Genomic DNA, 12,796 nt, shown 5'->3' with positions numbered 1-12,796 from the left:
CTCTACCGAAGCCTCCTCCTCTTCTTTCATCTCCTGATATATCGCCGAAACCTTGCCTTCTCCGACCCAAACACCCAAAATCACCCTGTCCTGAATCCCCTGTGCCGGGAGCAACGGGAATTCCCTCACCTGCCGCCTCACAAACGCCCTCACCTGCATGTACCTGAACTCATTTCCCGGGTGTATCCCAAACTTCTCCTCCAGCGCCCCTAGGCTCGCAAACGTCCCATCTATAAACAGGTCCCCCATCCTTCTGATCCCTGCCCGATGCCAGCTCTGAAACTCCCCGTCCATCCTTCCTGGGACAAACCGATGGTTATCTCTGATCAGGGACCACACCGAGGCTCCCATCTCACCCGTGTCGTCTCCACTGCCCCCAGATCCTTAGCGTTGCCGCCACCACCGGACACGTGGTGTACCTTGTCGGCGAGAGCGGCAGCGGTGCCGTCACCAGCTACCCAATGGTAGCCACCCAGATTCGGCAACGCCAGCCCTCCTCTGTCCCTACTACGCTCCAGAAACCCCCTCCTTACCCTCGGGGTCTTATTTGCCCACACAAAACCCATGATGCTCCTACCTACCCACTTAAAAAAGGCCTTGGTAATCATAATAGGAAGGCACTGGAACACAAAAAGAAACCTCGGGAGGACCATCATTTTAATCGACTGTACCCTGCCCGCTAGCGAGAGTGGCAACACATCCCATCTTTGAAGTCCTCCTCCATCTGCTCCACCAGCCACGTCAAATTAAGTTTGTGCAGGGGCCCCCAACTCCTAGCTACCTGGATCCCCAAGTACCAAAAGCTCCTTTCCGCCCTCCTCAACGATAGGTTGTCTATCCCTCTTCCTTGGTCCCCTGGATGCACCACAAAGTGCTCACTTTTCCCTACATTGAGCTTATAGCCCGAGAAGTCCCCAAACTCCCTTAACAATCCATTGTTTTTGACCAGTGTAGTTATTGCTTACATAATAAAATCTCATTTAAAATTTAGCACCTGGGCCTAAAAATGTACAACTCTATTCCCCCATTTTAGTTCTGCAGTACAGAATCTACATTCCCAGCGGTTGAAGCAGTAGCCTGGAAATGACCCTAATAATGAGGGAATGGTCCTTTCTCTGCAAGAAGTGTTTGATCTCTGCTGAACACTTTCCTAAAGCTACACCACCTAAGAGCCCGTGCATGCTCGTCGCATGAGGGAGAATAGTAAAAGATGCTCCTCATCAATCTTTGATACCAAACACTGGTGCTGTCAGCATGCCATGCTACCCTAATTAATCTTAACACAGTACCGGATTTCCTTGTATGCCCCGCTCAAATTACAGTACTGCTACTTACATTGAGTCGGTCAAAAAGGTCATCCTCAGGTTGCTTGTTCTCCATAAATAATTGAAGATTCTTGAACACCTGAGGTACACAAGGCAAGAATGAGGCACTGCAACTGTCACTTCAAAATCATAAACCCCTCAGACGAACTCCCTCCCACACCACGCATTGCAGGCACTCTGCTTTTTTTATTTAGGCACTTTTATTTTACAGTTGATTGCAAAGATCCAGTTCTGTCAGTCGGATTCTCAATCTATCAAGGTTAAAATAGCCTGCTTATGTTTTGCAAAGTCAATGTAAATGAGTATTCTGAGACACCAGTTTATCTAGGGTATAATCTTCATTTTAAGTAATGCTCCATGTAGGAACACAAACAATCCCAGACAGTAACAATATGTGCATCCCACAGGACCAGGCCCGTACTTCAAATTTCAGGAGAAAAACACAGAAGCTCATTCCAAGTTAGCAACTCCAGCCAAGTGCCATGTCAGAAGTTCATGGAGTACAGGCTGTACTGTGCACTATAGTACTGGGTGTACTATGGTAAGCAGAGATGAAAGCAAAACCTACAGGGATGCAAGCTTTGTTAAAAAACTGACAACAGTGAAAGAACAAGCAGATATTGTCAGGTTAACAATCCTTTTAACTGGCTTTAAAGCTTATACAATACTTGTAAGAGTGTGCAAGAACAGATGTACCCCATGTTAAAACTATGACCAAATGTGTTGACAGCATTGAACTAAATAAAACTCCCTCACATCCTCCAATAGATCCAAACTAAAGTAAAACTTTCAGTTTCAGTATAGAATAGAATCAGGATCCACTTTGAAAGCACTGGCTTGTGCCATTAACATGTTATATTAAAGCTTTAATCATTGTAGGTCATAGGGTATTGCCATGGGACAATGAACAGAAAAAACATCTCCATACCGCCCTATCCAAATGCCCAAATTACTCATTATAAATCTAATCATTGAGCTTTAATAGCAAGATAACAGGATGTATTGTAGCCACCCGAGTTGGCCACTTCCCGACTTAAAATGGAGAACTGCAAAGACTGAAGGGAAATTCAGCCAACACAGGCAAAGACTAGCACATACAGGAATCATGTATATTGGAACCTGCAAAACAACCAGACAGCACCGAAACCAGCAGGCATCTGCATAGTAATGTAGCAGCCATCAACACAATAATGTGCGATCCCCAGGCACAATGGCAACAGTAACGATAAACAAAGCCAAGCCAGACTCCTCGGCGCCAGCAGGAGCCAAGACAAAGGAAGGCCAACGGACACTTAGGATCGCCTAGCGATCAAGGAACTGCTCCAGCATTGGAGAAATCGATCCAAGTGATCGGAAAGTAGTCCAATCACTTGGAACCAGGTACGGGGTCCACCCCGAACGGCGGGAAGCCCCTGGGGACTATAAAGTAAAGCCCCCAAGTTCAAATTGTTCTATTTGGCAGGGTCACTCAGTAGCGAATCAACCCTCGAGAGTGAACTGCCCAAGCTGCCTCCAAGCAAGTCTCAAGTCAACGCTCGCTACGAGATAGGCGCTCCTAGCTACCAGTCCATACCAGCTTTTGAATCTCGTAGACTCAGGACCTGAACGAAAGGCCATTTGTTCCCCTGACCTGGTGGGCCAGTCTAAAGCGAAGTATAGGCCTGTTAGTTACAGAGATAGTTTATTAAGTAGAATTTATGCATGAGTAACGATTGACTGTGTATAATAAATGTGTTTTGATTTGAATCTTACTAATTGGTGTTTTGAGTTATTGATCATTACTTGAACTTGAACCTCGTGGCAGTATCATAAAGATACCTGGCGACTCTAGAGCAAAGGTTATAAAACAGAGCCAATTGAACCAACCAAAAGTTAGCAACAGTATCTAACTGGGCTACAAATTATAAGAACACAGCGGCCTCAGAGCACACCTTTTCTGACCTCAACAGTAAGCCAATGGTGAGGTTTTGAATATTATTTAGGTGTGGAGTACAAACTATACTACTGAGTTCAGGTGATCCATGAGTGAAATAATGGATATTTTGGAAGTGGGTGGGGGTGCAGAATGTTCCCTCCAATTTCTCTTTGCTGTGCTTGGCCGGTTTGTTGCACTAGGTGGTCACTCAAGATTGTCATACGTGCATACAGCCTTTTTGGCCTCGGTGGGTTCTGCCCACACACTTCAAGAGGGAACATTGGGGGGCAGATAGAAACCAATAGGCTTTTCTTCAGAATAGGTTTTGAAATAGATAATCTGCAATTCCATATACACCACACATGCATTGGAGTAATACAATATTAAAAGCTGGAATGTCAGTTTATTTATATCATTGTAGTCATATCACCAGACGTTGCTTTACTTCATTCCTAGGCCATCAAATGATCAAACTATTGATGGAGCACAAACCTTAATTTAAAAAAGTTATTCCCAATTGTGGCACTCCTCCGCATGCTGGTTTCCACACTGATTAGCAACACGCCAAGAAGGTGGCTAAGTAAGATGCAGTAGACAATAGCAGTGGGCCCTTTTGACTCCGAAAGGCCTCATTGGAGTTCAATTGATTTCTCACCCGTTATCCATACTTGGCAACAGGGATCACTGGGCAACTATTAGGAATGGGGTCAGAGCCTGAGGCACCTATACTCTGATCAGAGGTCAGCTACTTTGGCACTACACTGAATCAAATCCGATGAACCTTTGGCCTGGCTCAGCTACACGTCACCATTGATAACTGAGTTAGTCTCAGACGTGGACTATGAAGAAGGAATAAAATGTTAGTCCAATCAAATCTTACCCTTTTTTCCACTGGCACTTTGTTGTAATATCGGATAGAGTCTTTGCCCAAAAAGTCAAATTCAACCATGTATTCCTGACCATCGAGCTCCGCGTGCAGATTGATGTGCTCCACTCGCAGGGAGCAACAACCCACTGTGTCTGCAGTCTCCCCTTCCTCCTTCTCATTCCCAGCTCTCAGAGCTAACTAAATTGAAAGAAAAGCAACAGATTCAGAGCTAATTGATTAAAGATGTAGAGGAAGAATTAAAATCTGCAGCTTACTGTTTTTAACATAGACCCTGTAAACTGGGGATCAGTGCGAGAAAGCATCTGAAACATTAAAAAAATGGAACTCCATCAGATATATTCTCCTCTTGGAGTTTGCACATTCTCTCCGTGTTTGCGTGGGTTTCGCCCCCCACACTCCAAAAATGTGCAGGGTAGGTGAATTGGCCACATTAAATTGCCCCTTATTTGGAAAAAATGAATTGGGAACTCTAAATTTATTTTAAAATAATTATGTTCTCCTCTTGTGCACATGTCCCTTCCACTTTGCGCGCAGCCAGGGATACAAATTATTGGACAAATCAAGTTAACCACCAGAAGTGCAGTGTGTAGACATGAAGATCTGACTCACTTCAAGTTCTTCCCCTTACGAGGAATGTCACTTCTGACATCTTACAGCTTAGCATGTTCATTTACCATACTGTTCCGAATTGGATGAATAATATTCTGGCAAAGGTCTTTCGCTCAGTGATTCTAAAGTGGCAATTCAAGATCAACAAATCCATAAACCACTCTCAATATGACAGACTACACTTCAAAAGGTAGTTCAGTGGTGCATCACACCTTTGGGGGCAGTTGTGAAAACACTATTTTACAGTAGCTTCATTGCAGTGTTAATGTAAGCGTACTTGTGACACTAATAAAGATTATTATAAACATAAGTCCCTTCTTTCTCCTTAAAAAAAACCTAAACACAAGCCAATTCTGGGCTGAGCATATATAATTTCATGTACATCAGAAGTCTGAGAAAAGGGCAGCTTTGCTGTTAAAGTCATGCAATAAAATATCAAGGGAGAAAACTCAACAACGGTCCTGCTGTGGTCCAGGGTCAGAGTGAAGTGGTGCACGTCCCTCACTCTTCCTTCATCCTTGCCACTCAAATCTACCTCCATTAAGGCAGGTAGCATGCACAACATGATCTCAGTCTATGCAGGTGGTGGGCAATAAAACTGTGCTCTATAAACAGGAACGGACTGAAACAGTTAGATGAGGAGGTCGATGCAGGTGATGTGCATCTCTGCAAATAAAAGCATGTAAAATTATCTATCCTTCACCTCTTATCTATACTAAAATGCTCACCTGCAACAATTTCTTTCACTCACCTTGTCAATAAAGTAAAGTGCGACAGCACGCTGCCGAACCTTCATCTCTTTTGACTTCCAGTCCTCCCTGTACTGTGCGCGTATCTTGTCAACCAGCTTTTTCAATGTCCGAGCAGTCTCGTATTTTTGCCAATCCTTCTCCCCCTATGTTAACAGAGCAAATCAGTCAATTACTCCAAAGCTGTGGGTGTCTTAATGGTGGTTCAACCAGCTGAATGGTGCCCAAGAACTTGGGTCAGTATTTGCAGGCAGTGCCAAATTATTCCATGATAATCAATGGTATGCAAGGCATCGAAAAAAACAGTCTATTTCTGAGAATCCAATTCTGTTTGCAGGTCATTAGTGACCAAGAACTAAGAATATAAAGCCCCTTCTTTCCAGACTACCTTTATATGTAACGTGAGGCACACTTACTTAGCAGGAAATTATTTGGATTAACATCTTAAAGTTTTTAAAAATTAAACATATATTTTTATTCTCCTCATTTTCATCAAATATACACCCAACACAAGATAACCAACAATAACAAATACAATAGCAATTCCCCCAACCAACAACCCCATCATCATACAAACCCAAACCTCCTCCCTACATCCAACAAAATATAAAACAAAAAGAGAGAATCCACGGTCATCCCATGCATGATAAACAATAAACAATATATTCGCGCCCCCCCCCCCCCCCCCCCCCCCCCACTAATGTCCGATGGCATCCAAGTCTTGAAAGTGTATGATAAACAATGTCCATGAATTGTAGAACCCTTCCATCCTTTCCTGCAGTTTACTTCACCTTCTCATACCTTAATTCTGGAGCTGGGGTTCAGCATGATGTATTTGATGGAGCCCTGGATGTTTTCTGTCCATGACACTAGCCAAGTCACCTTGTTGTCATGTCGTACCTCCTTCCACTTCTGGCCTGTTGGAGGTGGTGGCACTTTGGAGCCCCTGGAGAAAAAGGGGAGCTCAGTTACTTGTCAAGAGACTGTTGTTTCATCTACTCTTATTGTATGCTGAAAACTACAATTATAACAGATGCAGTCTGGCCTTCAGAAATCTTTTTTAATAAATAAATTAAGAGTACTCAATTCATTATTTCCAATGAATCGGTAATTTTGCGTGGCCAATCCACCTACCTTGCACATCTTTGGGTTGTGGGGGCGAAACCCACGCAGACACGGGGAGAATGCACAAACTCCACACGGACAGTGACCCAGAGCCGGGATCGAACCTGGGACCTCGGTGCCGTGAGGCAGCAATGCTAACCACTGTGCCACCGTGCTGCCCTCAAGAAAATGTTAACAAAAGAAAAATCCAAAGAACGCACACGTTTAGCCTGCCAGCATTTCTAAACTGCAGCCAGCAACTTCTCCCATCTAATACTACATCAGTTATATCCCACCTATGTAAGAAACATATCTGCAGTGACTATGGATTTAAATTCTCGTTCTCTACTATCCAGAGCAGTCTTTCCAAAACAATCAAAGGTGAAAAATGAAAAAATGAAATAAAAATCGCTTGTCACAAGTAGACTTCAAATGAAGTTACTGTGAAAAGCCCCTAGTCGCCACACTCCTGTTCGGGGAGGCTGTTACGGGAATTGAACCGTGCTGCTGGCCTGCGTTGGTCTGCTTTCAAAGCCAGTGATTTAGCCCCGTGCTAAACAGCCCCTTCAATTTGGTCCACGGTTCAGGGCAGTGTTCCATCCTGTACTATCTGTTCTCTACCACACGAGGGAAGCACCAATATTGAGCAGCAAGTAAAGCCAGTGGATGGTTTTTTACAAGAAGTAGCAGCTAGCCAAACAACCTTGGCGTCTCCCCTACTTGCATGACTTATGATTGGCATCAGAATTGATCAAGGGAGTTGATCATTGAGCTGCTCACCGTCAGCCCTGTAAGCAGAATATATTAGTTGAGCATTTAGCCGGAGGGCTGACCTGAAATGTCAAGATGAGCCTAAATATATATAGAATATGCAGCATTCAGAAATGAACAGGACACGTTATTAAATGCAGCTCCACCTTGCCCTAACAAATAAAATGGGGTTACCTGTAAATGCTTGAAGAAATGTTGGATTATTGCTCATTAACCTAAGCAACCAAATGTGTCTCAACATTATCAGTCTTAGAGTATGCAACAAATTTTTCGGCTGGGATCTAGCTGCTGTACTAGCCGTGGATTCAAACCTTGTAATTGCTGTTAAATCTCACACGAGGCCCCAAAACGGGATTTCTGTTTGTAATCGTCCCCACTCCCCTCCAATGACACAATCAAGTTCACACCCAAGGACGCCAGACTGATATGTTATAATAAATGTTAATGTAATAGGGCTTAATGCCACTACATTCACCCTCACCACATCGCCCACCCAGCTGGCGCAATTTCACACTGGTGTGAATCACTATAGATTTCAAAAATGAAAACCAGTCATGACGGCCATGCCAGGGGCACAATGTATAGCGCCCCCCCCCCCCCCAAGCCTCAGTGGCGAGAACATGGCCGGGCACCCCGAAGTTTGTGGGGCAGGGCGGGGTCCTCAGTCTCCATGGGGGATGGCGAAGGTGGGCAGCATGGTAGCATAGTGGCTAACACTATGGCTTCAAAGCTCCAAGGTCCAATTCCCGGCTTGGGTCACTGTCTGTGCGGAGTCTGCATGTTCTCCCAGTGTCTAGGTCAGTTTCCTCCGGGTGCTCCAGTTTCCTCCCACAAGTCCCGAAAGACGTGCTGCTAGATGAATTGGATATTCTGAATTCTCCCTCAGTGTACCTGAAGAGGTGCCGGAATGTGGCAACTAGGGGCTTTTCAAAGTAACTTCATTGCAGTGTTAATGTAAGCCTACTTGGGACAATAAAGATGATTATTATTATTATTATGAAGAGATTATTTTCTGCGCATAGTGACGGCCTTGCTGGCTCAGGCCTCATCCCACCAGTGATAGTGCAAACCACATCTCCAAATTCTCTGTGCACTGAGTGCCAGAAAATTTGAGTGAAAACTCTGCTACCCACCCCCTCAAAAATATGAGCATCACTGCCAAGGCCGGCATTTATTGCCCATCCTCAACTGCACTCAAGGTGGTGGTGGTGAGCTGCTTTCTCGATCAGCTGCAGTCCATGTGGCGTAGGTCCACCTGCAGTACTGAGGGAGACTTTCAGGATTTTGACCCAGCAGCAGTGATGGGGCGGCGATAGGTTTCCAAGTCAGGATGGTGAGTAACTTGAAGGTGTTCCCAGGTATCTGCTGCCCTTGTCCTTCTAGATGACCGTGGTCCTGGATTTGAAAGGTGCTGTCTAAGGGGCCTTGATTCGTTCCTCAGTGCGTCATGTAAATGCTGTCACTGTGTTTTTGATGAGGTGCAAATCAAGGGCCTGCTGTGTCTTGGATGGTGTCGAGGTTTGAGTGCTGTTAGAGCTACACTTGGTGAGGCAAGGGGAGAACATTTCATCACACTCCTGACTTGTGCCTTGTGTCGGGGACAGGTTTGGGAAGTCAGGTGGTGAGTTATTCGCTGCAGGATTCCTAGCCTCCGACCTGCTTTTGTAGCCACAATATTTATATGGCTAGTCCAGTTCCGTTTCTGGTCAATGGTAACCCCCAGGATGTTGTTAGTGGGGGATTCAGTGATGGTAATGCCATTGAATGTCAGGGAGCGATGGTTAGATTCTTTCTTGCTGGAGATGGTCATTGCCTGGCACTTGTGTGGCATGAATGTTACTTGTCACCCCAAGCCTGGATACTGTCCAGGTCTTGCTGCATATGGACATGAACTGCTTTTGTATCTGAGGAGTTGTGAATGGTGAACATCAGTAACCATTTCTACTTAACATTATGATGAAACAAAGGTCATTGATGAAGCAGCTGAAGATGATTGGGCCTACGACACTCCCTTGAGGAACTCCTACAGTGATGTCCTGGAATGGAGACGATTGACTTCCAACAATCACAATCATCTTTCTTTATGCTAGCTATGACTTCAACTAACTGAGTGGTTCCCACCACTGATTCACATTGACTCTAGTTTTCCTTGGACCCATTGATGCTATACCTCAGTCAAATGCTGCCTTGATGTCAAGGGCAGTCACTCTCACCTCTGGAGTTCAGCTCGTATTCATATTTAGACCAATTCTGTAACGAGGTGAGGAACTGAGCAGCCCTAGCGGAGCCCAAACCGAGCATCAATGAGCAGGCTCTTGCTGTGTAAGTGCCACTTGAGAGCCCCGTCGACAACCTTCCACCATTTTGCGGAGGAGGTTGATGGGGTGGTAATTGACTGGATTGGATGTGTCCTTTTTTTGTGGATAGGACATACCTGAACAATTTTTCACATTATTGAATAAATGCCCCGGAATATCTTGGCTGGGGGCATAGCTAGAAACCCAGCACGAGGAAGGAGATATTTGTAGAGCCTCTTCCCCTAGTTAGTTGCTTAATTGTCCATCAGTTTTCACAGCTAGATGTGGCAATACTACAGAGCTTTGATCTGAACCATTAGTTGTGGCATCACTTAGCTGTCTTTCGATGGTGCTTCCACTAACTGACATAAAGCTTCACCAGGATGTCATCTCATTTTTAGATATGCCTGGTTTTGCTCCGGGCATGGCCCCCTGCATTCTTCATTGAACCAGGGTTGATTCTCTAGCTTGGTGACAATAGTGGAGTCGGGGATATGCCAGGCTGAGGTTACAGATTGTGGTTAAATACAACTGTGCTTCTGCTGATGGCTCACATGCCTCATGGATGCCCTATTTGGAGTTGCTAAATTTATCCAATTTGCAGTGGCAGTGCCGCATAACATATGGATGGATGCCCAGTGTGAAGATGGGTCTGCTTTGGTTTGGAGTCATATGGATGCAGATTTTCTTCCCTAAAAGATAGTGAACCAAATGGGGTTTTAAGACAAACCATAGTTTTGTGGCACCAGATTATTAATATCTGAAATTTTTAGAAATTAATTGAAATTAAATTCCACCAACGACTGTGGTAGGATTTGAAGCCATGGACCTCTGGATTACTGAACCAGTGACATTACCACTGCCTCCTCCTCATTCTCAAAGGACCTACTGGAAAATGGTTTTCTCATTTGTGAATGTGTCAAAATTAGGAGGGACAACCAACTTATTTGCAGAGACAGGGCAATGGCGAGATGTCAGATGTATTTTATTGGCTGTAAAACACTTTGGGGACATGGAAAGAGCTTTATAAATGCAAGTCGTTCTTTAGTTTGGGCAGGCTCTGCTCCTGCTCCATGAACACATTCTTCCTGTGGTCATTCAACATGTACAAGCTTAGAAAAGTGACTTTTGGGAGATGTTTTGGTCCTTCGTGTTTTCATCCAGCACGCTCACATGCATATTCTGCGGCAGTAGAAATTGCAAATGCAATTTCGGAACAAGAACACTAATTAGATTCATCATCTTCCCTTCAGGGATGACAGGAGAATTAAAGTAGCATTAAATGTTACTCCAGTTCAGACCAGCTAACTCAGCAGACTGGGAGTCAAGCCTGCACTTCGCTGATTTGAATGGCTGGGTACTGTATTGGGCTTGAATCTTACCTAAAGGATGACTGGATGATCGGTGAAGTCCTATCACAATTTTCTGAACACAACTCATCTCAGTAATGTTGTACTGGCAATGCCAGGGCTTCCCACTTCCCCTCAGAGATACTCACTTACTACAGTTGATGATGATGTCCTGTGGCCTGATCCTTCTTTTCAGCATGCCCATCTTTGGGTGGTTACCACGGCCACGGAAGAGTCCTGGTGGCTCAATCCTGAAGTTTGCAATCCGCTCTTTGTGGTTGTCCATTATACAATACCCGTACTCCTGTAGAAGCTTTTCATTATCTTCTTTCAATTTCTAAAATTAAGTTTTAAAAAATTAATTCCAATAATACATCTTTTTTTTCTTACAGTCTTCCCCTGAATAGGTAATTGTTCACATTTGAAGCTTGAATGTGAACAATTGCCAAGATGGACCTTGAAGGCACCATGGTCAAGTCTGATGCTTTCCACACAAACTGTATCCCTTTCACCCTGCTCAGTGATCAGGAGGGGTGTACCAGCCCTGCTCAGTGTACTTATTTCTTCCACAGTGCAGAGCATAAGAGCTGAAGCTGATTCTTGTGCCACTAACAGTGCTAGACTAGCACAAGACCGTTAGAAAGACAAGGGCAGACTTCCGGTTGCGGCACGTTCGGCAGCTCCCGCTAAAAACAGACTTTTGGGCTCTTTTTAGGGCCCATAACGGCGCTTGTTCAACGTTTCTCGGTGTGGGAAGGGGACAGCAATATTCCCCCGATAGTGTATGGATTGGACCAGGAGTGGGGCGATTAAAAAAGTGGCATTGAAGCAAAGAAAGGTGCGAGGGAGGAGGACCAAGTTGGCGACGGACGGAGACCAGGCAGCGTGGAGACCGTGGGCGCAAGAGCAGCAGGAGCTTCTCCAGCGCTGTTTAAAGGAATGGAAAGCAGTGCTGCTGGAGCCGAAGAAGGCTTCAATCGATAAATTGCTGGAGACCCAGACGGCCCAAGGGGCGGCGATCTGGGAGGTCCGGCAGAAGGTCTCGGTGAACGAGGACAAGATCCTGGGCCTGGCGGTGAAGGTGGAGGCGCACGAGGCGCTCCACAAGAAATGGCAGGCGAGGTTAGAGGAGATGGAGAACCGGTCGAGGCGGAAGAAACTGCGGATCCTGGGTCTCCCGGAGGGGCTGGAGGGATTGGACTTGGGGGCCTACGTGGTCACCATGCTGAATTTGCTGATGGGAGCGGGGGCCTTTCAGGGGCCCTTGGAGCTGGAGGGGGCCCACCGAATGCTGGCGAGGAAGCCCAAGCCCAGCGAGCCGCCGTGGGCGGTGCTGATGCGGTACCACCGGTTTGCTGATCGAGAGTGTGTATTACGGTGGGCCAAGAAGGGGCGGAGCAGCAGGTGGCAGAACGCGGAGGTCCGGATCTACCAGGATTGGAGCGCGGAGGTGGCAAAGAAGAGGGACGGTTACAACCGGGCGAAGACAGTGCAGCACAGGAAGGGGGTGAAGTTTGGTATGCTGCAGCCGGCGCGTCTGTGGTCACCTATAAGGACTGACACCATTATTTTGAGTCCCCGGAGGAGGCGTAGGCCTTTGTTCAGGCCGAAAACCTGGACTCGGACTAAGGGTCAGGGATGAGGGGTCGCGGTGGAGGGATGGTTGGGGATTGTTGTGTTGTGTTTCGAGGGGGGGGGGGGGGGGTTCTTTGTTTTTCGGGGGGTTGATTGGGCATTGTTTTGATTCGGTCCGCTGGGTGGGCTCGTGGGGGGGTTGATTGTCGGTAG

The 12,796-nt window shown here is 45.9% G+C and overlaps 1 protein-coding gene across 1 annotated transcript in view; it reads right to left on the bottom strand.

Annotated features, from left to right (window-relative positions):
- The window catches only part of top1b (DNA topoisomerase Ib), a 139,001-nt gene that overhangs the window by 19,747 nt on the left and 106,458 nt on the right, over nt 1-12,796 (bottom strand). The window contains exons 12-16 of the mRNA XM_072515146.1: nt 11,158-11,345; nt 6,289-6,433; nt 5,490-5,633; nt 4,121-4,306; nt 1,336-1,404 (exon numbers count right to left, since the gene is read on the bottom strand). Of these exons, the coding sequence (XP_072371247.1) occupies nt 1,336-1,404; nt 4,121-4,306; nt 5,490-5,633; nt 6,289-6,433; nt 11,158-11,345 (732 nt within the window). The remainder of the gene's footprint in view (nt 1-1,335; nt 1,405-4,120; nt 4,307-5,489; nt 5,634-6,288; nt 6,434-11,157; nt 11,346-12,796) is intronic.

The sequence above is a fragment of the Scyliorhinus torazame genome, chromosome 8 (assembly GCF_047496885.1).
Source record: "Scyliorhinus torazame isolate Kashiwa2021f chromosome 8, sScyTor2.1, whole genome shotgun sequence".
Classification (NCBI taxonomy): domain Eukaryota; kingdom Metazoa; phylum Chordata; class Chondrichthyes; order Carcharhiniformes; family Scyliorhinidae; genus Scyliorhinus; species Scyliorhinus torazame.
Note: the sequence above shows the minus strand (reverse complement) of the source record. Positions and strands in the feature narration are given on the sequence as shown.